Here is a 27,989-nt window from a genome sequence, read left to right on the forward strand (position 1 = left end):
AAACTGTACAAAGCCCTTCTTTTGAAAACCCTGTAAGCCAGGTTCCTTTGAGGGCATAATTGGACTGCAGAGTTTCCAGCTTCTCTGGGAAACTCACTTCTCTGAACAGAGAGGTTTAGATACTGCACAGATGAGCAAAGTCCAGCAACACTTAAGAGGCAGGTTAACAGCATCTGAACATCCCTGACTCATCACCACCATCATTAGCCCTGATCTCAGGTTTGCTGGTTTTGCCTTTAAGAATTATGTTCTCCCAGGTCCTCATAGGGAGGATCCTTCCCAGTATCAGCATCCTTGGTGAGAATCATCTCAGGAAGAGTCTGGCCATGAACAGCACCAATAAACCATATCGAGAAAGAGATGCAGACACATGGTATCTCTTTGACAGACCTTTATTAGCAGACTGTTCCCTACATGAAGAATCCAAGTTAGATTTGCATTATAACAATTTGTGGTTACAGCTACAAAGATGGTTGTCATTTTGCATTGATTTTTGCATTCTGATATTCATATTCCCATTAGGCCACACTGGTAGGAAGGAGCCACTGCAGAATTTATGACAGGTCTCAAGAAGGGGGGGGGTGGAAAAAAATCATACCGCTAATCCAGATTGGTTAAATTTCCACGTGGCTAACTACTGACAGCACTGGATAGTCAAGGCAGAGCCTCACCTGAAAGACTCTCCATGAACCATCAAAATCTGTCAACAAAAAAGCAGCTGCTGAGTGCTAGCAAATCCTTTTCTGATTTCTCACACACTTCTCCACAGTGCCCACTTGCATGGGAAGAGCACTGGCTCAGCAGCAGGGTCTGCTCATTCAGCCTCAAAGCACAACTGCAGCAGCTTGTGTCCAAGTGCAAGTTTCCTTCCATCTCTCCGGAAACTTGTATTTCCTTTAGTCCCTGAGATTTCTCCCCTCCCCCCTTACCTAATAATTCCCCAAGATCGCTCTCAATTAGCCGTTGTGACATCCAACATGCACAGACCTTCAACTTCCCAACTTCAGCCATCCACCACCTGAAACCCTTTCAACCACACACAGAGGCAACTCCAAAATAAGGCGAGCCTCACAGTGCACCCTCTCCCCTCCTCCCAAGGTACTGCTTCCTCTCCAGCTCCCTTCTCTCCTATGGCTTCTTGCTACAGAATTTCTCTGGGCTGAGGTCCTCCAGCAACAACCCCATATATGGGAAAGGCAGCTCAAGCCCCAAAGGGAAGGTACACAAGTGACTTTCGCATCCCTCCCCATGACTTAGCTGTGTGATGTAAGAGAACAAATAGAGAACTTTTTAAAACAGGAGAAATATAAGCACAGTAACAATATTTAAACAAGTCTATAAAAATAGTCCGACATAACTCTGTTCAAATAAATACAAAATAAATATGCTTTAAGCAGTAAAACAGTGGAATGCAAACGCTGGTCCATTTTGCCCAAAATGAAAAGTTGGATGAGGATCTCCCAGGCCTCAGAAGCCAGATCCTATCAACTAAAGTAGCCCATAATGCAGTCAGAGAAATTTTAAAGCCATCTCTTTCCCTTAGCCTTATGAAAAGCACCCTTTGAAAGAAAAGCAAGCATGTCTTCAGGACTAAAAGCTCACCTCTCCCAGTGGCAACCAGCCCCTCTCCCTAACAACCCTTCCCACAGCAGACATACTCCTGGCTTGGGGACTCCATCCCGCTAATGCAAACCTGAACATCAATCTACAAAGAGGTCTAAAGAGATAGACAGCAGCGTAGGCACGGGGTTTGGAAAAGGTCCACCAGCTATCCTCGGCACCAGGCAGAATGGAATTCAGAGGTCCATGCAACGCTGCACAGGGGCTCTCGTGTCGTGCTGGGAGCACAACTGCACAGGAGCTGTGAAATATTGTCTTTTGTTCACTAAAGCCATGCATCAAGGTGCCAGTCCATCCAGGGCTCTCCTGCCTTCCCCTTTCCAAGCCCCTGCTGATTATAAGACAAGCCAATCCCGGCATGCAAAGGATACAGGCATGCAGGCTCTAGTCTGCTGCTTCTGTTAGTAAGTGCATCTTGTTAGTGGATTTATGAGACACACTTAAACCTATAAAAAATAAATAATCCTAATTCTTCATCAGGCTGGCCTAAGTAACCTTCAGCCTGACTGGATAAACCACTGCCCACCAGCCCTCAAAACCAGTAGAGTTCAAAGTTACATTTCATGTCAAGTCTTGGAAGCAGAACATGAATGTCTCCTACCCAAAGGAATATATGTAAACATAACAACAAGCCTGGTGTGGCAGCAGCTCCTACACAAGGTTTGTACAAATTTAAACAATGGGTAGGAAGTTAAACAACTGAATGGAAAAAGAAGCTCTCTGAATGGAAAAAGAAGCTCTTTCAGCAAGTCAGAAGGTGCTCATCTGCAGGCAAACAGCTCTGTACACACAATACGCTGAAAGCAGACCTGTTACCCAAATCTTTGCTACTCTGCCATACTGCTGGGAACTGACCTCAGCAACTCATGCCTTAAGATTCTCCCAGGAGTTCACCTCCTGGTCTCCCAAAAGGCCCAACAAAAAGGACCACATGATGGTTTATGTGGAGCTCTGAGTAGCAAGATGGCAAAGGACACCAGATCCTCCCCTCCCCCTTACTGACTCACAAACGATCTGAGATTTCACAGCTTTGCTTAGTCAGCTTAGTGTCAACACATTCACAGAATGAGAGATGGCTATACGTCTTGGGATTGCACCCCAAGATTTCAGAGTTCAAAGTCCTTGGCATCTCCTGGTCACCGTGACTGCACGCCCAGAGTCATCTTCAAGTTTTCATAAACCACGTAGCTGATGCTTACAGCTGGGATCACCTTCATAAAATTCGGCGCCAGACCCCGGTAAAGACCAAATGCTCCCTCTGTCTTCAGAATGTGTTTAAACAGTCCCCTCATCGTCACTTCGGGAGCACCCTCCACTGAAGCTGCAATAGGGAAAGCCACAATAAATAATACAGCCTACGTGGTAAAAACACTTTAAGTTAAAAACTGTCTCGCAGAGCAGTTCTGATTCACATGCTTCCTGTGGATGTTCACAGACCAAAAGGTGCTTCATGGGGGACAGCATTTAACTTCTCAGCAAGCCATGGCTGTGCTGCACATCGCAGCCATTTTCTCAAAACTGGTCTGCAGATTCCCTTAGCCCAAAACTCCTGATCTGAGCAAAACAGAACCTCTGTCCTGGAGGTGCTTAGCCCCAGATGCTAAGGGCAGCATAAAGTCCACTGTCCTCTTGCAGCATGGCAAATAGCCTACTGCTCATCTGCACTGGCCAGTTAAGGCTGTTGTTGCAATGTTTACACTAGAGGACCTTTACCCTGTTCAGAGACCATGACAGGAGTTCCCAGAAGTTCTCACCTTGGGCCTGCATGCGTGTCCTCACGAGAGCCAATGGGTAACTGGCAAGCTGTCCACAGGTACTGGAGATGGTGCCACAAGCCAGCAGAACAAAGACTCCAGGGTCGGCACTGTTGACAGCATAGCGTTGCAACCAGGCGTTTTTTAGTGTCTGGAAGGAACAAGCCAGATGTTAGCAGCGAAGAGGCAATCAAAAGAACATCACATTACATACAAGATCTAGCATAAAGGCCCAGAAAGCTATATGCAAATTCAGCCAGAAGGACCAGGGTTCTCAAGTCTTTTTGAGCTACTGCTACTGCAGTGCTTGGGGAAAAACCCTTCTTTAACTTTCTGCTGCAATTTTCTCATTAAAAAAAAAAAAAAAAAAAAAAAAGAGAGAGAAGCAAGGGACCATGCATGATGTTGACTAGGAAAGGAGAATCATTGTATTGGATTATGTTTTAGACCATTTTGGCTAAAGATCCACCTGTGCCCCTTAAGGCTGATCAAGAAAGCTTTGAAAAATTACTTAAACTCCTGTAGTAACTGACAGGTCCGACAGTGATAAAACTACACAAGCAGCACAGCCCTACAAAAGGTTAAAGGCTTCATACCTCATAGACTGCCAGGTCAATACCAGCATATGGAATGATTCCTAGCATGTTGGGGATGTAGCCTTTGTAGAAGGCAGCCATTCCTTCCTTCGAAAGGATGTTTTTGGCACAATCCAACATGCCTGAATATTGTCCTGTCTTCCTTAGAGCCATTCGTGTTTTCAGAACCTGGGGACAAGAAGAAATGCCTTGAAGGTCTACAGGAGAATCAACAGGAGAAAAACATACAGACAATGACATTCTTAAGAGCATGATGGTCAGGACTAAGCAAGTGCCATGCGAGCAATAGTACTTGGTATCATTTCCAAGAACTCATTAAGCTATAACAGCACTGGTGTTCTACCTACATTTCCCATCACAGCACCTTACCATGACCCCTCATGGGCTGGACTATCAACCACCTGCCTCACCTCCATTGGGTAGATGCTGCTCTGTGCAATGGCCCCAGCCAGAGAACCAGCTAACAGTCGCTCATGAATCCTCAGCATTTCTTGGTCAGTACCAATGAACCGCTTGATCTGTAGAAGCCAAGACAGACAGACACTGAGGCTCACTGACTTATCTCAGCCATCTTTTTTTTTTTTTTTTTTCCAGCTTGTCCTTCTGCAAACCCTTCTGCAGCCAGACTTCTCTGTGCCCTTTTACTCACCTGCTCATAGGCCATGAACTTAATGGCAGATTCCGGTGCAATCTTCAACACATTGATGCCATTCCCTCGCCACAGTGACCTTGGTCCACCCTCTCGGATCATTTGAGTAAAACCGCCAACGATGCACATGTTGTTACTGCGGGAGGCATGAACCTGGGAGAGAGCGAGCGAGCTTGGATTAGTTCCAGTCCTGATTACGACAATGCTACGTTTTTCTGTAATCCAGGGACAAAAGGGCGCTTTTCTATTTACCCAGAGATTTGCCAAGGCTTTAATCCCTTCCAGATAACTTCTACAATAGGAAAGCAAGCTTCTTTTCTTTTTTGCAAAGTCTAGTGTTAACTAATGAATCTAATCAGTATCTCCCTCTGGAATGGGAGGAAAGGTTAAATAGGCAACTTCCATACCTAGCGTAGGATCAGCTACCCAGGGTAAACTTCTCTGCTGGCTCAAAAGCAGGTACAGTGACAAAGCAGGCTAAAATCAAGTTTTGTAACTCCTTTCTAATGCTGATAATACTGATACTGAGTACCAGCTCTGCCAGCTGACCACCACAACCACGTCAACTCTCATGGCCTCAGGGTCTCTCTCATGGGAACACAAGACTTGAACCTGTTTCACCAAAACCCAAGTTTCCCAGTTTTCTAAACCACAAAGCTCTCTAACTATTGACAGTTTTCACATGTCTACCTCCCAAAAGCTTCTCTCTGTTTTTTCTAGTCAACGAAGAATAACTTTTTAGCATGACTTTGATCATTCAAACAATCCAAAAAGTTTTCAAAAATACCAATATAAAAGCAATGAGATTGAGCCTGGCCAGAGTGCTGTACTGTGTTGATGAACATATCATCTCCAAGGCATCACTTCGCAAGAATATTAAAGGAATCTGCCTCGGTATTCAAACAAATTGGAACTGCTCCATCATACCTGCATGAGCACTTTCAAGCGGTCCAAGGGAGCTGTACAGGTTCTGGACACGGCACCTGCACCTCCACCTGCAACCAGATGTCTCCACCACATCCCTGTCTGCCTCTCTTCCACTGTGAACTCATCAGGGACAGTCAAATTCTCTCCTACATCAAAGATCTGCAAAAGTATAAGGTGTTGAGAAATGTTTCATCAGCTAACGATCTTGCCAAAGTTTTATTGCTCTTTATCAGTGCTAAGTGTTGAAGTACTGGATATACTTATTCCAAGTCAGCAGCTTATCTATAGCCATTAACTGCTGCGTCTGGCCACAGCAACTGCCACTGCTATAGCACGTCACAAGGGGAACCTTCACATTTAGAGACTTCTGTCCAAGGACCTGGCAACTGCTGAATATTTGTCTGCATTAAAATACTGTGGATCGTAGTAAGGAACAAAAAGATCAACTGCGGGCAGCTGCGTGGCAAAAAAGCTGGAGCTCTCTGGAACCTTCCAAGCTCACAGCCAGTTTAATCTCGTTACATGCTATTTACACACACTGAAATATCTCCAGGAAGGACGGCTGCCTGTCAAATCAGTTTCTAGTCTTAACAGGTCCTAAACCAGCAGGGGCTGGCCACTGGTATGACCTCTCAGAGGTGCAAGCCAAGTGAACACCCTCCTCTTCTTGCAGAATGTGCAGTTTGTATCACCTGTGCCAGAGGCTTCAAGCCATGCCAGTGATAAGTGGCAAGATAACAGGACAGGACAGGAAGCAATTGGGCTTCTAGGGCTACAAGGCAGCTATTGAACCATGAAGATAAAAGATAGGGACTGCCGATAGCAGCTCCTGGGGGTCAGGACTGAGAAGCTGGGGAAAAACCAAGACCTGTTGCAGAGGAACCGTTTCTTACCGTGGAGTGCTTCCAGTACAAGATGATTTCAGGAATGTTCTCCACTGGGTGCAGCAGGTGATAGTCTCGCCACTCATTCCAATCAATTGTCATTGTCCCATTTTTATCCATGCTAAAAGATTTATCATTAGATGAGTACAGATTCCCACTGGGTGACAAATTCCTCCTCCCTTCCCTTTGGTTATTCAGGGCTACACCAAAAAAAGCTTTGCAAAGCAACTACTAAAAGACTTCTAAAGAGACACAAGACAAAGCTAGGAAATCTTCTATTCACCAAACACTGCAGAGAGGTAGAAGTGGGCTCCCTTTTTCCTCCCCTTTCTCTCCCCTTTAACTGATCCACAACAGTAGTTGCACCCCCTCCTACCAAAATTAGGGACGTAACTGACACTGAAGGGAAAATAATACTTACTAGGTGACAGGACCCCAGAAGTGTCCCGTCCTTATTCTGACACACAGGCAAACAGACAGAGGGAAGGTAGCAGAGGAAAGAAAGAGGAAAAAACAGCACAAATAAGTGGTTGTTAACATGTTAGTGCCACATGCATAAAGCACTCAGCATTTCCAAAGAGCAACTGCACAGGCCCTCTCCAAAGCAGCAAGCTCAGGGCAGCAGGACAATCAGACAGGGGTGCAAAACAGCTCAGGTGCAAGCACTTCCCCACAACAGGTCAGGAAGGTAAGAGATTCTGACAGTAATTCTCCATAATGCGTTATGACCTTTTAAGTGTCAATTAATGGAAAAAAATCAAAACGAAGAGTAATAGGCAAAAAGGGAGGAGCTGAAGTCTCTGGGAAATGTGTAAAGGGTAGAAAGAGGAGATGGGTTCCATGTCCCTACATTTTCTTCTAACCCCTTCAACAGTAAAACAGAAGAACCAGCTGAATCCTTACCTCTTCAGTATTTTCTCAGCCTGCTGTTCAGAGATCTTGACTCCCAGGTCCCGAAGAGACTGTACAATCTCCTGGGCATCAATACGGCCTGCAAAGATAAGCCAGTGAGCTCAAGCATACATATTACAAGCTAATACACACAGTAGTCTATTCATGAGCATAAGAAAGGTGTTTACCATCATTCTTCTTATCCAAACTCTTGAAGACCAGTCTCAGCTTCTTTTCATGATCTTGGAGATAGTGAACAAATTCCTCAAAATCCAGCTGTCCATCCAGATCCTTGTCTCCAGCCTTCACAATTTTCTGTTCAGAAAACAATCAAAAACTGTCACCACCTTTGTTCATTCAGACAGATCTGCCCCTTCTTCTACCATATTTAAAGATCATTCCCTACACGACTTTGACTTTTCCTCCAGAAAGTAGCCGACAGAATTATGATAATTCCTCAAAGAAATTTGAGCAAAGCACTAGTGTAGAAAAGTCACCTGATTCCAGGCAACTGTCTCCCAAAGTTAGTTACGCAGATGAAATGCCCCATGCTTTTATCAGGGATATTCTCCTAGTATCATGTGTCTAATCTCAGTCCTGTATCTTGATTAACACCTTACAAAGCCCTTGTGGAGGTTCTTGAACTAAGTATGAGGCAACAGATTTGCATAAAAAGTGAATCACAAAATGTCAGGTAATAAAAAAAACCTGAACAGAAGAAGGAATTTCATGCCTACTATGATCCTTGGAGAAGTAAGCTCCCTCTGGCAATAACTAACTCCAACCAGAAAAAGCCTGTCCAGCTCTAGTGGACACAGCCAAAGATAAAAACCCCTGTGAACTGGTTTAGGCACCCTGAAGCTATGTGCTTTAATTATACCAGTTTCCATGAGATGCATATAGAACAAGAAAAGGTTCTTAGTAGGACAAAGCTAAAATCAAGATCAGACTCTGTGCCAGACATCTAGGACAAGGTAAACAACTAATTAATTCACTCCAGCATGGGGCAATAGCAGATGGACTGTCCTATCTAAGGGCACGTGGCTACTTGTTGACAAGAGAGGTGATCTCCGGACTGTAAGAATGTGGCTCAGGGAGTTCCTACTCCCCTTCTTGTTCAGTCACTTGCCTTTGACAGCCTGTAAGTCTTTTTCAACATGCATCAGTGAACAACACTAAATGAGGTGTGAGTCAGTCTCCTGCATCACCTGAATTTTTGTTTTACTTCTTGTAACTTTTAAGTGAACAGCAGGTGGGTTGTTACGGAAGCTCTGAGCTGAGATCAAACACTAGGCTAACCCTCTGTTTACCAATATTTTGTTCAATATTTAGGCTTCAAAGGTAATAGGCAAACCTAAGCTTATCAAGATACTTCCTCAGCCTATGAGCACCAGTCCCCTTCATAAGCCTTAAGTCTTTGTTTCAATGCCATTTTAAACTACTTCAATACTAAATACTTAACTATTAAAAATCTCTCTTGCCCCACCAAGTCCTGTCACTTTAGCCCTAATGCTACGAAGATTATTCCTAATTGGTTTATGAACCTTAAATAAGAAAGTGCTGTCCCAGCTGCCCTGACCTTTGAGGTATGCCTAGTATTCTTAACCTGCAATTTATCATATGACTGTTGTAAAGTTCAGATATGACCCCACATTCAACTTGTAGGCTAAAGATAGACCAACACCCCTCGCACGTCAGCAGACTGGCCTTGAAACAGCTGAATCAGGGCTTCCCTCTGAGTGGCAACCCCCAACCAGTTGACAGACACTAATAATTCGGAGGCACTGTAAGAGAGATGCGGCTGTGCAACTGCTCCTGTTCTCTCAGCATGCCCCTAACAACCGCAGAGATGTGCAATGAGCAATCAGAGACTGCAGGTAATAAAAGCTGCCTTGCTCTGCTAGCCTTCTTCCTCCATGATCACAAAGCAAAAACGCTGCAAGCCTGTCAAACAGTAACCTGCAACACATGCGAAGCGTGAGAAAGCCAAGCTCCCAGCATCTTCTCCAGAGATAATGAACAAATATCTGCCTGCAGCTCTTCACCTTTAACAGTAAATATGTAGTAATCTCCATAGACAGAACCAGTCATTAACAGCTATGCTGGCTGAAGACGTTTCTATGGTCACCTGCGTAACAGGCAGCCCCTGCAGCACGCTTTGGGACTCCACACATCTTACAGCCTGCTACATCCCCCATTTGTGTGTCTGCACAAAGGTATAAAAAGTCTACCCAGCTTTGCTGTTCAATAATCAGCTGTCTGGGCTCCTGACAGCCTGGTCATGAAAATCACACCAGTAGCAGCAAGCTGAAAGCAAGGGCTGTGATACAGAGTCAGACGGAACGCTCTGTCGATTTAGTGCATCTCCCTTCTCCAGTCAAGGAAAATGCTCTTGCACAACCTCCCCCAGCTCAGCCCACCCATTGCTGCTAAGCCAGCCTCCGGCTCATAGCACAAACCTGCTCACCTTCACCAGGGTGAGACCTGCATCAGCTTGAGCTGACATTAGATTACACACCTCCGGTCAGAAGGGGGGCAGGCGGAAGGGTGTAAGAAGGAAAAGGAAGAGGATGTGAAACGTTGTATTTGAGCAGACCAGTTAAAACAGAAGAATCCGTAGTTTGGAAAACCCCTTTTTCTACTTAACTTACATCAAATTGCCTGGTTTAAACAGTCTTGGAGGCACTGAGATCTCATTAGATTCAAGCCAAAAGAATCAAAAAGAAAAAAGTCCACTCCATGCTGTATCAGCAATCCCTGCCAAGGCACAAGAGAAACGTGTCCGTGCTGTGCCCAGCTATTACAACAGAGCCATCACGAACTTCTCCCCCTCCAACCAGCCACTCGGGGTGTTGGAGACCACCCCTCCGCAGCTCACTCCCTCCCATTCCTCCCTCGGGGCCATACCTGCTTCCACTGGCGGTAGGTGGAGAACTCCTGGGAAGGAATGAAGAGGCTGAGTCGGAAGATCGATTTGAGTTCAGCCGGCAGCCCTTTCGACTCAAAGTATTCAAAACTCCGTCTGCGACTCCCCGAACACTGGCACATACAGACAGAGGCAGAGCATCTTTCTGAGCCGGAGACTCAGCTGCCCTTCTCAGACTGACCGGGAAGGGAAGTAAAACTGAATGATTCCCCTGAGCTAATTTCAGTGCGTAGTGGAAAGGAAATGCCAGCAAGTCTCATGACACATGGTTATGAGCGCACCGGGCTCCGGTGGGATTGGCTGTACAAGCCCTGCCCTTCTACTTAAAAGGGAGGCCGTGGCTGCACAGTCCCACCCAGCTGCCAGCCAGACACTGGATCTGGAGGAGGCATGTGAGCTGCCTCACATTGCTCAACAGCCAGGCTCCCATTAAGCCCAGAGACCTTTCATCACGCTCACCGCAACTTAACTCTTACTGGGCATGTCTTTTAACCCAAGAGGCTTTGGCCAACATCCGAGATGCTCACTTGCTGTTCCTTGTGTCCGATCGGTCCTTTCTGATCCTGTTCTCACCCCTCCCGGGATTTACATGGGCAGCACAGTAGGGACCAGTCTTGATCATAACCTCTCCCACCATACAACACAGGAGGACTCTCTCTGTCTTCCTCTTCCCAAAAATTCTTCCTCTAAAACCCAGTAACAGCAGGATGCCAACCACTTACTGCTTTCATACATGTTGGGGAAATCCAGCTTAAGCAAAAGCCTTGAAATTCCACTTCTATAAGGTTACTGTGCTATGCCAGAGTTGATTGGCTTTGGTTGCAAGTTCTCCCAAAAACACTTGTGCCGGCTAGGAGCAGGCAACCCCTGCGTACCAAGACCTCTCTCCTCTGCAGCACTCCGGTTACTAATACAGGCAGCAATAAAGCCTATGGCGAAGGTTTGCCATTGTGCCAAATACCCAGAAAACCACCAAAATCAAGAGCAGGCTTCCAAACAGACCCAGCTGCTTCAAAGCCTCCTAGCTAAGCATCCACACAGCAGTTACGCCAGCTTAATAGTTTTTCCTCCTCTTCCAACTACAATTAAACATTGCAGTCGGATATGCCCTATAATGAGAAGTGGCCCGGGCAGAACAACATTTTCCAGTTTCTACCATTTACAATTTAACCACTTTGTAAGCGAGTTCTTGAGCTTTCATCAGGAGCAAGCCAGGCTGAAGAGGGAGTGTGGCACACGCATCATTTAATGCACATATAATTACAGGCTTCTGAGCATTTAGTGAAGTTTGATGTATGGGATAGCACCTAGCACTACAGTGAGAGTACCAAACAAGAGCAGCAGGTTGCTGCTCAGTACAGAATTACTAATTGCTAACATGAATTTTAAAATAAAGTTATAGTCTTGATATTCGTCAAAGAGAAGCTATCATACAAGATGCAAAAAGCCGTAGCCAATAACCAAAACACTACAAACCTGCCTGCACTTGAAGCAACACAGCACATTTGCTAAACTGGTTTAAGCCAGTCCAGCTAACAGCTTTCCCCACCACTGCGGACACAGCAACATTTTCTTGTGTTTGCTCTGTTTAAACAGACTGCCTGGCCAGTGCAAAGTCCAAAAAGCACTCCCCTCCTCAGATCCTAATGCACAAGGGACCTTTACATCTTTACTGTGGTATTTTGTTCTTTAGATTTAAAGAAAAGCCAAGGTCTCTAATAAGCTGTTTGTGGAGTTGCATGTCAATCACATGAATTGGGAATACTTAATCTGGGGCTTTATTTCAAGGATTTTTTATTTTTTTAAAAAAAAGCTTAATAGATTACAACTTGCAGCAATTCAGCACCCTTGAGAATCGTGACCTACAATGGTTTCCTGTGCCCTCCCCCCCAGGCACCTCACCTACCATGGCACTACTGCCACGTTACCTAACCAGGCTTAACCTACTCCCTGCTGACGTCTCTCTGCACGAAAACAGGATCTTCTCAGGGACTCCAGATCCTCTTAAAGATCAGCTGCAGCAGCTCGCTACATGCATGCCAACAGTACACCCCAGCCTTCCTACCAAGTCGAGTCTCACTGCAAGCAGCACCCTAATGCCACACACCACTAGCCAAAAGCAAATGCCTTCAGTGGCCTGACCAAGGTGAGCAGCTCCCCCCCAGCTCCAGGTACTAAGTGAACAAATGTAACTCAGATTTGCCCCACCAAGCCCTAAGATCCTCCATAGTCCTTCCCACGAGCTGCCAAGCATCACTATTATAGCTGCTTGGCAGCTCAGTTGCTATGCCAACATGATGCAGATTTTCCTAATAAACTCTGTCTAGAGTTGGCAGCTAAAGACAAAAGGCAAAATCTGCACATTTTAGGAAAAAAAGCCCTACTACCTACGTCAGAGGAAAGGAGAAAGGTAATGAGGTTCAGAAAGCTGATTTTAAGCAGGGTATTAATTACAGGACAGCAACCTAAGGAGAGACATATTACGAATGAAGTTTATTCCAGCAGTTCTGGTTATAATGACAAAGGGAACTTAAACAAGCATTAACAAGTTTTTAGATTTCCCCTAAAAAAATCCTGGTAAACTTGGAAGTACTCAAAAGCAAAATAGCTCACCAAAGCTGCAGGGATCAGGGCTGCTGGAACACAACTAGTGATGTGGTCACCACCCAAGTCTCAGCACACACAGCCGGTCCCGCTCCCCCAGCCCCTGCCACTGCAGACAGCAGCACACCCACCCCAGGGCTTCACACAGGAGCTACGGACACTACATCCCTCATTAGCACTATCTATTCCTGATCAAACCGAGGACAGGGCACAGAGCTCCAAATAAAGTCAGTCCTTTCAAGTCAGTCCTCCCTGATACTTCTTCCATACACCAATTTTGCCAATGAAGCCAGAGCAGGACCTACACATTTTTTGTCAATGTGAAGCCAGCCTAGCTAATACTCCCCTCTGCTAAAGGGAGCACTAGATGGGTCAGTCTTCCCTCTACAGAAGGCTCACTTTTCTTGCCATCAAGGAAGCTGCAAACTCATTTTCATTTTATTTATAGGATTTGGTGCTTATTTAAATGCTGCACGAGTTACCAGTTTCAATACCCTGCCATTCCAACACTCATCTTTCCAAGTCATTTGTACTCTTTGAGGCATCTGCTTCATCACCAGTTTACTACATCAGCTCCAGAACGTACCTCCCAAAGGATGGGAGGATGCAGCCATATAAGGAGCAGGAAAGTATGTTGTTTAATTTTTAATTTACTTTGCTAAAAAAAAAAAAAAAAGTCTCTAAAAATATCAAGTGCCAGTGAGTGTCACAGCCACGTAACTAACATCCTCTTTCACAGGCAAAACAGCTTTCTGGGCGAGTACACCATGGGCCAGAGAGAGAACCGCTATTGCTCTAAGTTTTCACTAGGTTCTGCTGACTTGGTATTTTTTAATTTCTGGAAACTAGCTTATAATTAATTGTACAGTACAGAAAGTCCTCACAAAGCACAAACAAAGAATATAAAGTGTATGAAGGAGGGGAGTTAATCATTTAAGAGACCCCAGCAGAGTAAAGAGCTGCAGCCAGCCAAGACTGTGCAAGGGGAAGGATAGAGACCAGGGAAGGCAGACAGCACTACATGGTATTTGACATAAAGGTAACCAGGAAAGGTGACCTGTTCCACTGACAACACACAGATCCAAAGTTACAAGTCCAGATGGTGACATCAGGGGGAGATCATACCTCTCTCCTGTGTACACACAAACCCAGGGGCCAACGCATCATATTTGCAATCAGTATTTTCTCCCACATTTGCAGAAACAGCCTCATGTTGAAATCTTTACCTTCAAGCAAGGATCTGAGCAGAAACATGCCAATGACAACATGAAGATTGAAGAGCCAGGGCTAGGAAGCACCTCCACTCAAGTTCATCGATACCTGTCAATTCCTTACAGTAACCCCAGTATCAGGCATGATATTTTGTGGGGTTTTTTAGCAGATAGGTAGTTACAGGTGTTTTTACAAAATAAAGTGGCATACCAGTCAAGAAACTTCTCCCAAGGTCACAGACAATCAGTGGCAGAGAACAAAAGCCATGTGTCCCCCACATTTTCTTTAAACACCAAATAATACTGTCTGCTCACAGTGGTTTATAATCTATCCCTAAGGCTGTATGAGACTTTTTGCAACACTTCTCCTTCAGACAGGTAATTAGAACACAGATATCTGATCAAGCACAAACAAGTCATTGCAGCTTAACAAGTTACTGTCCATCAACTGAGCCACAATGGCTGGATGCAGTATTAGCTGGCCTGAATTGCAAGGTAAAACATATCTCCATAATCCTCAACAGAAGAGCTTTACACTGTGTTTTACTTTACAATCAGGGCAGGCTAAAATTACACAGTCACAGCCTCCTAGCAGATGGGCAGTTACTTCCTAGGCTGCAATAACTCCATTTTACCACATCCTTATCTTCTACGTATTTCTCCACTAGCCAATTTTAGGGTTCCTATGCAGCAAAACTTCCCAGGGTCACACAGGAAAGAGGAGATTGGTATTAACTTTCAGAAAGCTTCATTTGCAGGTGTGAACAGATGGACTCCCCCTGACTGAGGGACCATTGTTCCCTGGAAGACACCAGAGATTTTCAGCCCTACACTTTCAAGGTTTTCATCGCAACCTCCTTCAGTTCTGAGCCTCTGTCCTTCTTCAACCTCTGCACAGAAGTCCTCCTCTTAAAATGCGCACACTCCTCTTTTTGAAGAGGATGTACAGTGCTAACTGCTAACGATAGGAATGGAGGCAAAAGTCCCTGCAGATCTTTCAGTCTGATTCAAGCAGGGAGTGGCTTCTGCTCCCCAGAATGCAAAATGCCACCCTGCCTGTTTCCATTCAAAACAGCAACAAAACAGATATTAATCCCCTCCACAACTTAAACCTGTTCATACCCCATTTTAGAGAGAAAGCTTACAGCAACAACCATGCCCGATTCCCTGTCAAATAAGCTGGATCCTGCAAGTCACGCACCCCTACCCCTGCTGCAGACCTATAGTATTATCCCAAGCTCCCACCACTCGCAGGGGTTATGCCCGACTCCTTCTCCCCTAATCCCAGGTCATACCCTTGGTTTTAAACCACAGGTAGTCAGAGCTGACTGCACCATCCTCAGGAGAGATGGACAGCATTCCCTCCCCATCAAAAATAAACCAGAATTGCAGTCAGCCAGCACTGTGCTAGAAGCCCAGGCACTAAACTAAGCAGCTTTTGTTCACCGCCCCCCCAGACAAAGCTTCACCATTTATTCTCCGCCAATTGTGCGCACCCACCACCCCCTGCTCTCCCATCCCTGGGAAGTTCCCATCCCCACGCAGATTTTAGTCTCTCCCTTATGCCACCCGCTCCCCGGGGACAGGCTTTACTCTCTTCCGGTCTGTGCCATTCAGATAATACAGCCAGTTGCTCATTTGCTCAAAACATGCTAGTTTTTCCAGAGGCTTGCCAAATTACCCAAGACTGACTTTGGAACATTCATTTTAGGATCTATTTGATCCTTTGCTGGTCTCCAGTGCAGGGGTGGGACTCACCGCTAACCTGCACTATCATTCCCTGCCCTCTCAGTCATGCCTCCTACAAGTTGCCCAGGAACCTTCGAGACCCCTGTACTTCCCCTTGCCCCCCCAGAAGCATTTTTTTCCCCCCTTTGAACATCATGTCTGAAAGGTTAGATCACCTCCCCTCTTCACAGTCATTCCCCTGGTCCCCCCACATTTCCCTTCTAGCAAGCACACATGTTGGACCCTGCTTCCTTTTCCTGTTCCTCTCCCCCCTCCCCAAATACACATACACACACCCCCAGCTACTCACACGCTCCACCGGCAACACCCCTACTCCCGGCAGACCACACACTCTGCTGTCATGTGCGCCAACCCCTCCTCAGGCCCCTGGATATCCCGTTACCTTTGGAAAATGCTCTGCGGGTCCAACCACCAGTAGGATAGTTGGTCTCCTTTCAGTGGGATCAGTCCCTCTGTCCTGTGGCTTCCCCAACATCTTTGGCCCTTTCTCCCCGGGGCCTGGAAGTGGGGTGGTGTTTCTGGCCTCATCCTCTTTTCCATCTGCAGGACCTTGGCATATGGCCCTGGGAAGGAAGCTAGACAGAAAATGCCAAAGGGTCTGCAGCATTGCTGCTCCAGCGAGCATCGCAGGCAGGGAAACCCTGCGCGCTCAGGAGCTGCCCGCTGCCAAGGATGATGTGACTGCACTACCAAGCACCCCCAAGATGGGAATCGGCACGGCAGCCAGCAGGAGGTTCAACCCAGCGACTCCACGGGCTCAGATTCTTTACAGACCGCTCCTGCGGACGCTTCCTGCCTTTTGAAATTGCTGCTACTGCAGTCGTGCCTGGCCTGACAAGCAGCTCATTGTACCAGAGCCTCAGAAATCTGATGGCAACAGACAAAGCACAAGACCCCTGGCATGGAGAAGCAGAGACGCTTGGAGACTGCTTGGACAGAGAAGCCAAGACGCTGCGCTTAAGAGGAAAGCTAAAGATGAACCTCTCCGAGAGAAGCTTCTCAGAGCTGCCAATTAACCCGCGCGTCCCGGCTCATCCCAACGGTACATCAGACGAGCAGCGAGGCTGAACACCCAGGCTGCGTCCCCACTGCAGCAGTGCCCAGCCAATCCTCGCTCCCAACACTGCGGTGGCTCCGGAGCAAGGCAGCGCGCGCAGCCGGCCGGGAACGCGCCCTCCACGCAGGAGACACCCCGCAGAGGAGCGCGCCTGCCAGCTCCATCGGGCAGGTACGGGCAGGGAGGGCAGCAGGGCGGCCAAAGCCACAGCCCCGAGGCAACTGGGCAGCACAGGATCGTCCAAGGCATGTATGTGCCTGCTTCTGGGGCTCCGCAGCTTCGGCTGCAGCTCTTTGTTAGAGCAGCAGATGGTTCTCCGGAGAGAGGCCGGCTTTTCCCGGCCATGGCTGAATTAACCTCTAACTGCACCCTCTCTCCCTGGTCTATTATAGTCTCATCCGTCATTACAATAGCTCTTTGGTGCTGCATTGTGCTTCTGCCATTTGGCTTTCAGCACAACCCAGCGACATACTTGCGCAGCATTTACGGCTATTCATCTATGCAAGATCTAATGCACGGTGGCTAAACTATCGCCGATTAGTCAAACAGGCTGAGTTCTGCTGAAGGAGCCTTTAACCGTACAGTCAAGGGTAGGATTAGCCAGAGCAGGTCTACAGTAACATATCAATATGTAAGAACAGAACAAATGACGTTCCCCAAGTTTCTACAAGAGATGCCATGTCTCCCTCTGCTGCCACAGCAACAATGGCTCATAGCCCCGGCTGTAAGGCTGGGGCCATCGGCCTCCCGACCGGGGCCCGGGGCACCACCAGAAAAGTCAACCCACCTTGGTGGAACAGAGCAGCCCACATCTGGCAGGCACAACAGCACACTGGAGACCATAAGGGCTCATTTTCCATTTCCAAGTACCAACAACTTACTTTGTAGCCCTAGATTCTTGTCTGCCTTTTGCATCTACAGACAGAGGGCACTGCGTGTCTCGCTTTCCAGAGTAGCATGACTTTTCCATAAGAAAACAGTTTGGGGTTTTTAACACACAGGATAAGTAAGTACAGACTACAGCTTCCATCACCCAAGGCTCCCTACCCACAGTAGCACAGCAAAATCCACAGTGAGCAGAGGACCTCCGTTTTCAGCTTTTAACTTTTGAGAGTGACAGACTGAAGGAAACTTTTGTTTTACAGATGTTAGATATGAAAATACAATAAAAAACCTAGAAGGACTGCAAGCTTTAAGTAGCCAATTGGCAAATAAATTTGAGAGGAAGAACACTAAACATCACACTTGGGAACTTGCTAATGTTGAATTCCTTTAACCAACGTGAGTAATGGAAAAAGTGAAACAAGTACATAGAAGACATCACATTAAAAAAAGAATTCTTCTGCAAATACACTTCAAAATTACGTAATAAAAAAACAAATGCTGTTTAATCACAAGGTCGACATACAGTATGCAACAAAGTTTTTTACCTTAAAACTTGACATATACAAAAAAATAACAAAACAGAAAAAAAATTTACAAAATTCAGAGGTGGTAGCACTGAGGTGACGGTGCAGGGAAAGCCCTGTCCCCCTCTGAGGAATGGCACAGTTCGTTCTAGTTGGGATGTCAGTCAGAAGCCCAGGCTCAGGCACAGGCAGAAAAGAGTGAGGAATTTTTGTCATGCCTCCATTACCTTGAGCTGCTGCCAGTCATCACAACTACAAGCACAGAAGTTAAACTACTTTCTAAAATGCAGTGAATCAGATCCTTTAAGATGACATTTGAAAGTTTCTAATGCTCTCAAGCCAGCGGAAGAACAAAGCAGATTTTTCTGAACTGGGCATGGTTCTTCAAAATCAGCTTCTACTAGCCTAAGGCTGTCATTTCACAAGAAGCAGTGAACTGATCTGAAGCTTATTGCCACTAAAATAGGTCGTCTCACACATCCACATCAGCTCTGCACTTACCTTGCTCTTGTGCTCCTCCGAAAACCTCATTAACCCAGCCAAAAATTACAGAGCTTTCTGCTGGGGTAACCCATTGAGGCTACTCATGGATGGGGTCCAAAAAAGCATGACTGCCTGTGGAAAGGGCATTAGAGCTGCCTGCTACAGCAGCAAGCAGACTGGCCCCACCACTCACAGACCTACAAGCCACAATACAGAAGGCAAAGCACCCGAGTGCAACTTTAGATTTATCCTCAGTGGTCACTTCATGCTGGGCTGCTACTCACAAGGAACCATTAAACCAGCTGATGTTACCTAACACTGTTGCTTACAGTTTCTCTGCATAGTATTAGCTTTAGTGGTGTGTGCATGGCAGGGACCCCATCTTCCTTTGTTCATGCAGAGATTCCATAGTAAAATAATAATTTGTGTAAGAACTTACAAGCCTGGGGTGCAGTTAAAGCAGAAACTCAGCAATGCTTCCTTGGCCTTTGTCCTCACTGAAGGAAACCTCAGAGGAATTCTGCTACCACACTAATCCACACAGCTCCTTGAGAACAGACAGACTTTTCTAATCATATTTAGAAAAAAAAAGCATTTCTTTTACCAAGTGGGGAATTTTATTAGGTCAGAATAATAAACCTAGTAACGGCAAGATGATTATAGCTAGAGGCAAGACAACTGCTCTCCTACAGGGAATTTGTAGGGAAGTATTACCCTAACACCACCACCACAAAACCAATCATTCACACATAAGAAAAGATGTAATAAATACTGTGGGTCCAGCGTGAATGGTGGCACAAAGGAATAGATGAGGAACAAAAATTCACTTTTTGTAGAAATCATGAACGAACACCTAGGCCATACCAAAACAGCTTTCCCAACCTAGGCTTCATTAGGAGACAGTCAACCCTCCAATTCCAGCTGTTTCTGTGAACCAAGCCCAGGATTTTGAAGGCAGAAAAGCACCAGAACTGATCTGAAAGCTGGCTCTCGGCCAGCACACCAGTCACTGGGGACAGAAGACGCCTGTGGCAGCTGGCCTCAGAGTCCTATACCACCAAAATGTCATTAGATAGCCAGAGGAGAAGCTGACAAAGTCATGTAATATATCCAGAGACAAAGGAGAAAGGAAAGAGCAAAAGAGTGACGTGTTTTGCTTAATTAAAACAGTATTTTGCTCAGCACTGCAAGCTGTCAGAGGGACGTTCTCTTTTAAGCCAGAAACCCAAGGTATCTTCTGTCCTCTTCAGCTACATTGTGCAGGCCACATCTTAGTACCTGCTAAGTCTGAAACTCCAGTTTTCAAACAGGCACTTGCTCTTTCCAGCCTGGTAGGTAGTACCAGGCAGAAATTCAGACTCAGACCATCTGCTTTAAGATGGCTTCTAGAAGACTTTTGAGTAAATGCGCAGCATTTTCCAGCAAGAATATGAGCCTCATCACCAGACAACTAGCTAACACGTGAAAAATGTGGGAGGGAGGGTGAAAAGAAAGGGGGGCAGAGGGAAAGGAGCTCCACTCAGAGCAATGACCCTTCTCCTCCTCCGGCACAGGAAGAGCTGCCACTGCGGTCGGTCGTCGTCTCCAGTTCCTTAGGTGACCCCGCAGGAATCAGCAGTGACTCATCTCCTTTGGGAGCTCTCCTGGAAGCACCCCAGCCTACACATGTGCCACCCAGAGATAGCATCCAGCCCGATGGAGCTGGGATGGGCCACCATGACTCTTTCAATTACCTCTTATCTTTTCAAACGTAACTTCTGGAAGACAAAAACGTAAGTACTTCCTGATTTTTAGAAAGCCAAAGTTAACCCTGCACGGTGTTTCTTGCACCACGCCATAAAATCTAAACATCTTGGCCACTGCTGCTTAAATAATTAAACTGTCTAGTGACATTCAATTATGTTAATATATTAAGGTGACACAGCATAGTTCAGTGAACACTACAAAGAAACCCCGGTCACCTCGTTATAGGAACCCTGGCACAAGTGATTAGCTATTCTAGTTGATACATTAAGGCAACCAGGGGCCAGTGCCAAATACAGAGATACAGAGAGAGCTGGCCAGGGAGGGGGAAATACGTACTCACTGCCCAGGAACAGCGAGTTCCACTGAGGCCGTATAGCATCACATGAAGAACCACAGATTGACCAAGAGAAAGGGCATCCTTAGTACTCAGAAATTAGAAAGTCAACTGCTTGCTGCACCAGAAAGTTAACCAGGCATATGCCACATACCCTAAACACTGGGAAAATTGCTAGTGAGAAACAATGGCCCTCCAGCAGCCCAGGCCCAGGCTTCCTCTCACACAGCCCCTGTTCTTAGGCTAAACGATGTAGGCTCACATACCAAACAGCTTTGCCTTTCCAAGCAACTCATGATCTAAAAATTTCAACAATTTCTCTTACAGCAGAATTTTCCACTGTAAGCCACTTTAACTGCCAGAAGAAACTCCCCTGCAGCTTGCTGCACATAACTTAGAAAAACTAAGACGTCTCTGTTGGCTTTCCACATTGACACTAGTTATCACAGCTACACTTCTCCACTTGAGACAAAGTCTGGGGCATCATTAAAGTGTGCTCATGTCCCACATTGAGGGACAAATATAGCGATAGGGCATGAGCAAGAACAAAGACTCATTTACCATTTGCTACAAGTAGGTCTGAAAGAAAAAAAAAAAAAAAATCCCTCTGCCTTCTCCTCCCAGCATGATATCATATTATAATATATGCAACAGAGAGCACAGAACTACAGCATCACCATTCTGTAGGGCTCTTAAACAGGAGACCAAGTCATTATTATGGCTTTGATGTCCTTTTATTAACACTTGTCAACCATCTAAGGGTTCTGCTCAATATTCAGCCAGATTCATCACTGGTTTTGTTTCTTTTTAAAATAAAATTTAAAGAAACAGTAAGCATACTGAAGTCCTGGGGTTTTTTTACCTTCCCTTATCTCGGTAATCTGACTAATAATCCAATGCAGATGAGGATAAGGAGACATTTTCTGAGATTTTCCACTACTTACCAAGGCATCTAGCCCTGGTCACTAAATAATGCCCCACAGAACACGTACTGAAAGACCAAAACCCTGCTGCATATTCTACACAGGCACAATCAGTTGCTTTGGATCAGTTTCATTGTTTCAATTCACTCAGGCTCTGGGGATCCTACAACGATTCACTTCACTACAGACTTCAGAATATGTCCCATCCTGCTGAAAACATAACACTGCGAGGCAATGTCAGTGATGTACAGGATGCCCTTCTGCAAGAGAGGCTCTCACAGAACATCGACATTTAAAATTGATAGGCTCAAGTCCAAGTTGCATCTACATCTCACAAAGGTCAGCCAGTATCCTTCGTTCACTATCACTCTGCAAACAGGACCAAGGTCTCTGCTAAATAAACCTGAGAACCACCAGGCTTCTCCAATTTGCTGCAAGGTAGGACAAAAAACTATCCTGGAAGAACATCCCAAGATTGCATCTCTCAGGAGTTACATACCTGGTCCTGTACATACACAAACATAAAGCAACACTTGCCTAATCCACGACTGTTTGTTTATATGCAAGGTAAACTTATGCAAGAGCAAGTTTCTCTTGTATGTATTTGCATCTAAAAACTCGCTTCCAGTCTACCCCTTTTAACACTGAGTGGATATGCACCGCCAGTTTAATACATTAATCACACTAAGGCAGGTCTGATGACCAGAGGCCAAGTTTGACTAAAGACTTTCCCCATTATGGTGCGAGATTCCCTGGTCTCCAGCATCCTTCTCCTCCTGCCCTCCTTGTAAGACCTCTGGGTTCAGGCAGAGTGACAAACAGGCAGCCAGCATGCCAGCCTCCCCTGACCTTCATTGTCACAGCGCACCCTCCAGTCCAGCAAAGCTCTGGCTTTAGGAGGCTGCTGGCCAAGTCTATTAATAACCGACACTGCGCTGCGAAGTTGCCTTGTGCCAAAGCCAGTCCCCGTATTTCTTCTCAAAGTCTTTGCAGCAGCTGTCAAGAACTCATCTGATTGATTACAGAGAGTTCATTTGCGTCTTTAGCATGCCTAAATCGGACAAGGTAACAGAACTCAGAATTCACACCAACTCATCCACTTACCACAGATATAAAGGCTTTATCTACAACTAAATCATTGACCTACAGTTCTGCTCTTGCACCAGTTTTCCCAAGTGCATGAGAACAGGGCCTTCATCAAACCACACATTTCATAATTTACAAAGAGCAAGAACAGGCCTCCACTCCCTACAGACCCAGCAAATATGATCTTTTTTGCTTGCTGTTTTAATGCACATTATACAGAAATGCATGAAGTTATTTAATATGTTATTGAAAGCAGTTTCACCTTGTGTTAAACTGGTTCAGGGTATCCACATTTGTCCTTTGGGATTAGTCAGGAGATGGGTGGTTGAGAAGCTGTTGGCAAATACCTCTCAGCAGAACGACGGTATCAACGGGAATTTCAAACTGTAACACTGCTTCATTTGTTTGATACAACTTTGTGTTGCTCAACCCTTCATGATGAATTACAAAGGCCTGGCTGAAAGCTCCACAACTGCCCCAGCAGGATTTAAGACACACAAACCATGAAAATGTTGTATCTAAATGTAGATAGGTTTGGAGAGATATTCCAGTCTAGGTTACAGAACAGTATTAGAATTTTGCTCTTTTTATCATAAACAGACTTCTGTAACACAATAAAAACTCAGGTCCTCCTTTTCCAGATGACTGTGAATGGAAAACAGGTGAAAGCATCACACAGAAAGGATTCCCTGCTTCCTCTGCCCCTTAGAGTTGCTGAAAATTTTAGTACATTATGCAAGGTATAATACAGAGTATTCCAAAGCCTTGGAGAGTAAAATAGTTACAGAAATAAAGAGTCTGAAAGGGAGAATTAAAAGACGTCACGACAGAAGATAAAGTATTGATCAGAAATAAGATTAAACTTTTTTATGATTGCAACTGCTACAATAGAAAGAGTTTCTCAATCCACCCATGGAGTCACTTGTGAAAGAGCTAACTGATCAACTATCCCAGAACAGCACAGATACAGCATTCTCTGACAGCTGGAAGGGTCCAGAGACATACTTAAAAAGCAAAGCTGTTCAGAGGAGAAGTCTGAAGCAAACAGAACACTGCAGAGTCCAGCTGCAGCACTGCAGTTATACTTCTTCAGTACGTGAAAAGTGAAGAACAGAACTTGTGTGGGAGTTTGGACAGCCACAACTTGGAGATCAAAGAGGAGATACCGGGCTAAGAAAGAAGCGATGAAAGCAGATGTTGAAGATTTCAGCAGAATGGGAGCTGATGTAGTTTCACATGGGGAAGCTGATACTGAGGGAGCAATAGGCAGCCACGTATATGAACTTGGGAGAAGAAAGTATCACAGGGCCAAGGAGGCCATCATCTTTACAGCAGAGGCAATCAGACACTTGTAACTGAAAAGAGACAAGGGTTATGTTTGCTCTGTTTCTTAAAGCTGAGAGAATTAGTCCAGCAGAAGATGATCAGCACCACCAAGGAAGAGCAGTAGTTGCAGACAAAGTTCACCACTTCAGTCTGTCTCTAGGCAGCTGGGATTAATTCCACCAGTTCAAACTGTCTGGAACTTCAGCAGCGGAGATGAGGTTTTAGAAGAGCATTCCAGCCCTGCAGTTAATCGGGATCAGTAGGAAAACAGTTACATTAGCAAATACACAAATGCTACCATTACACATCCTTTCAACAATACGACATCTCCAGAAACAAACTAGAAAACATAGTTCCGGTCCAATTACCCATATATCCATTAAGTGCATGTTTCCAGTTCCATTAAGTCTATACAAGTATTTTCATAAGGGAAATCAGAAAGTATTAGTAACAGGAGATTGACTATTCCAGAGGTAGTTGTAATTTAGCAGTAGAAGACTATCCCTTTACACAGTAGAACAAGAAAGCCTTTAAAAAAATCCTTCACGTGGTTATCACTTTACTGCTCAAGCAAAGTGAAGTATGTGAATTGCTTCATGCTAACCAGTGCAAACAAGCGTTTCTTTAGAAGGCTCACTGATCTGGCACACTATTTGTCAAATGGTTTAAAGATAACAGCATGGGTTAAAAAAATGCATCGTTTACATAAGCAAATTCCACCTCAAAGGACATCTAAGTACAATCCCTTCTCTCCCCCACAGCAGAAGGCCACCTGTAAAACAGAAGGCAGCAATTTTCCAAGAATGCTACAAAGGATTTTATCTCAGTAAGAACTCTCAAGCATTGAAGGAGCCAAAATATTGCTCATTTTCTTTTCAAGTTGCAGCCCAAATCTATTACTGTTACCACAAGGACTTTTAGCCTACTGACGTAAAGAAATTAGCAACTCACAGCTAAGATTGGCAATAACCTCACATTACAAGTCTAATATTTTCTCCATCTGTCTGCCAAACGTTAGAAGGTAACTCCCATATCAAACGTACTGTTGAATGGAAGGAAAAATAAAACAAGCCAGAGCCACCAAGTAATTTACTAATCACAAGCAATCCATGTGATTTATGCCTAAATTGGTCTTCAAACACCATGTCCAATACATCAAAAATGTTTTCATCTTGACACTTAAGCACTTTTCTCGAGTGTAACTTCACACCAGTTACCCCAAGCGTCAAGGTGCCATTATTAGCTAAGGATGGGGCAGAAAAAAGAACGACTTATTAATAGAACTGCCTGGGAAACAGGAAGTTTATGTGGTTTTCCTAAAAATTACACAATGCGGAAGTTTTCTAGCCAGCTCTCTGAGGACTGTTCCCACATGTTTAACTGGAACTTTAGAGTTTTTAACTCTGCATCCTCGTTCTTAATGGACACTTTTTACACTGCTGAAGGGGATGCTTTGCAATACTAACAATGCTTTGCAAGCTCTATTCATCTAACCAGCCGCTTCCTGTGCAGCAGAAGAGTAGGCAGAGGAAGTGAAGGGCTGAGGAACAATACTGACAGACAAGGACCTCAGCAGAAAGACAAGATTGTTAAGCAGCATCCAGACAGTGCTTCCCTCTGACAGAGCAGTTCCAGTCCCTGCAGAACGGTTCCTCTCTGCTGCTCCCGCAGCATGGCAAGCGAGTTTGCTATCTGCTGGGAAGTAAAAACGCATTTTGTTTCATGGTGCATCCTCCTAGCCTGGAGGATGTCAGGCTGGATTGAGTAACATGCCCAGGAAGAAAAGAGAATGCAAACCGAGACAAGCATGCAGGCATAAGCACAGAACGTTCTGGTGGATAAGAGACTTTTGCCAGAGGTAAAAGCATTCGGCATCCACGGGTGGCAGCAGGTCAGCATTTCACAGGGCATGCACAGGTGATTTATATGGCATAATCAGATTTCATTACTGAAACGCACACAGCAGAAAATCACCATGGCACTAACATTATTTTTAGAAACGGCACAACTAAACCACTCACAAGATCCTCACACTGCCAAAGAATTCTCATACTTTACAGCAGCAAGGCAGATGCCAACCAAAAAGAAATGTTAGAAGTTAAGCTATTGGAAATTCAAAGTTAGAAAGGAACTAGAAACTCTGGAAAGGATGGATACATGCAATTAAAGCACGCAAATAAATTGGGGCACCACTCCCCAGAACGGGGAGCGACTAAGAACTGTCACTTGAATTGGATGTCTTTTCAGTGACTCAGAAGTTCTCCTTAAACTCTTCTTCCTTCCTGCAGGATTGAGGCACTCTGAGATGGCACATCCCTGACTGCACCCATGTGTCTATCTTCTGTCCTCCCAAGGCAGTCAGCTTTTTTATGGTCCTACATATAAAATACAAGAGACTAGGCAGGGCCAAACTGTGCACTGAGAACCAGCCCATTAGTCTGATTCATACAGATGTAAATTATGCTAATTACAGTTAAATAGAGCAACATCATGTTGAACCTTGAAGCCTAGAATCATCAGTGTACAGCATCGCACAAAGAGCTGTGTGACCACAAAAGGGCACAGCTCCCAATACTGAAGTAGAAAGTCAGTGCGCTGCGCATTTTATATACTCCATGCACAAACCATACAGATAGAGCAGCCTTCCTACATTTTAAGGTATTTCTAACCCCTTAAGATAGACAGCGAGTTTGGCATGTATAAGCCATCTTGGGCAAGAAACTTGAGCAGCAACATGGTGCCAAACAGACTAATGTGAGGAAATGCAATGACGCAATGAAAACTGCACGACAACCTGACTGCGCCTATCCATTCCAAAACAATCTTTTACAAGTGTAAGTAAGCATGCAAGCTTCCTAGCCCTCGGACCTGGAGAAAGGGGATTTTCTTTACGGTTCTTCCTGTGCAAGCAGTAAGTTTTCAACCTTAAATTTCCACAGTTAATACCATACATGCCCACAGGCAGTAAGCAAGCCGATTCCTCCAGGTTTGACGTTCCAGTCAGCAGGGTTGCTTTTAGGCAAGTACCCAGAAATGCTTAAGCGCGCTCCCGGGTGCAGAGCGGGGCAGCAGTGCCTGCCATCACACAAACGCCTGTTCTCGCTCAGGCCCCTCCTGGCTACGCGTCAGGGAGGTAACTGGATGCAAGCGCCGGCATGCGACAAGCAGGTGCCTGCTGGCACGACTGACCTGGCGGGTCTTCTGCCCCGGCCGAGGCACGGTTAAAGGGTCTTCAGAGCCCACGTCCCGCTCCCGAGAACGGCGGAGCCCGGCGAGCTCCGCGGCACGGAGCCGGGCTCCGGCAGGGCGCGGGCTGAGGGGGGCGGCCAGACGCTCCCTCGCCCCCCAGGAACGCACGCCCGGAGCCCAGCCCGGCTCTGCCCGCCCCACCGACCCCCGCCGCCGCTCACCAGGAGGTCCAGCTCGGTGCGGTGCAGCCCGAGGCGGCCCAGGCCCACGGCCAGGTCGTGGATGCAGAGCGCGCCGTCGCGGTTCACGTCGAGCTTCTGGAAGAGGGCGCGGAGGCGCCGGTCCTGCTCGGAGGCCTCGCACAGAGACCGCCCGCAGGGGCCCGCGCTCCCGCCGCCGCTGCCGCCGCCCTCCGCCGCCGGGCCGGGGGCCGCGCCGGCGGCCCGCGGGGAGCCGCAGGGGCAGAGCACGCCGCTCACCACCGGGGAGGCCAAGGAGCGCCGCGCCCCCGGCATCGTCCCGCCGCCCGCTCCTCACGCGCGCCGACGCCGGCAAATGGCGGCGCTTCCGCCGCGAGGAACCGACACGGAGCGCTTCCGCCTTCGCGCCACACGCCGCCGCCGCC

General features: G+C 46.1%; 1 protein-coding gene across 5 annotated transcripts; it reads right to left on the reverse strand.

Moving 5' to 3' along the window:
* Positions 1-376: 376 nt before the first annotated feature.
* SLC25A25 (solute carrier family 25 member 25) lies at positions 377-27,948 on the reverse strand. 5 transcript variants are annotated; one of them, XM_029999847.2, is made up of 12 exons: positions 27,844-27,894; positions 27,586-27,681; positions 7,510-7,636; positions 7,334-7,421; positions 6,852-6,887; positions 6,440-6,551; positions 5,547-5,705; positions 4,620-4,772; positions 4,381-4,488; positions 3,971-4,138; positions 3,375-3,525; positions 377-2,941 (listed from the first exon to the last, which is right to left on the reverse strand). In XM_029999847.2, exons 1-12 carry the CDS (start codon positions 27,877-27,879, stop codon positions 2,757-2,759), a joined length of 1,419 nt encoding a protein of 472 aa, XP_029855707.1. In that variant the 5' UTR covers positions 27,880-27,894; the 3' UTR covers positions 377-2,756. The 5 variants fall into 5 exon arrangements, with proteins under 5 accessions (XP_029855707.1, XP_029855702.1, XP_029855704.1 ...); XM_029999842.2 differs by having other exon boundaries at positions 27,586-27,948; XM_029999844.2 differs by lacking the exons at positions 27,586-27,681; positions 27,844-27,894 and adding an exon at positions 16,194-17,011.
* Positions 27,949-27,989: the final 41 nt, after the last annotated feature.

This window comes from Aquila chrysaetos, chromosome 24, assembly GCF_900496995.4.
Source record: "Aquila chrysaetos chrysaetos chromosome 24, bAquChr1.4, whole genome shotgun sequence".
NCBI classification, from domain to species: domain Eukaryota; kingdom Metazoa; phylum Chordata; class Aves; order Accipitriformes; family Accipitridae; genus Aquila; species Aquila chrysaetos.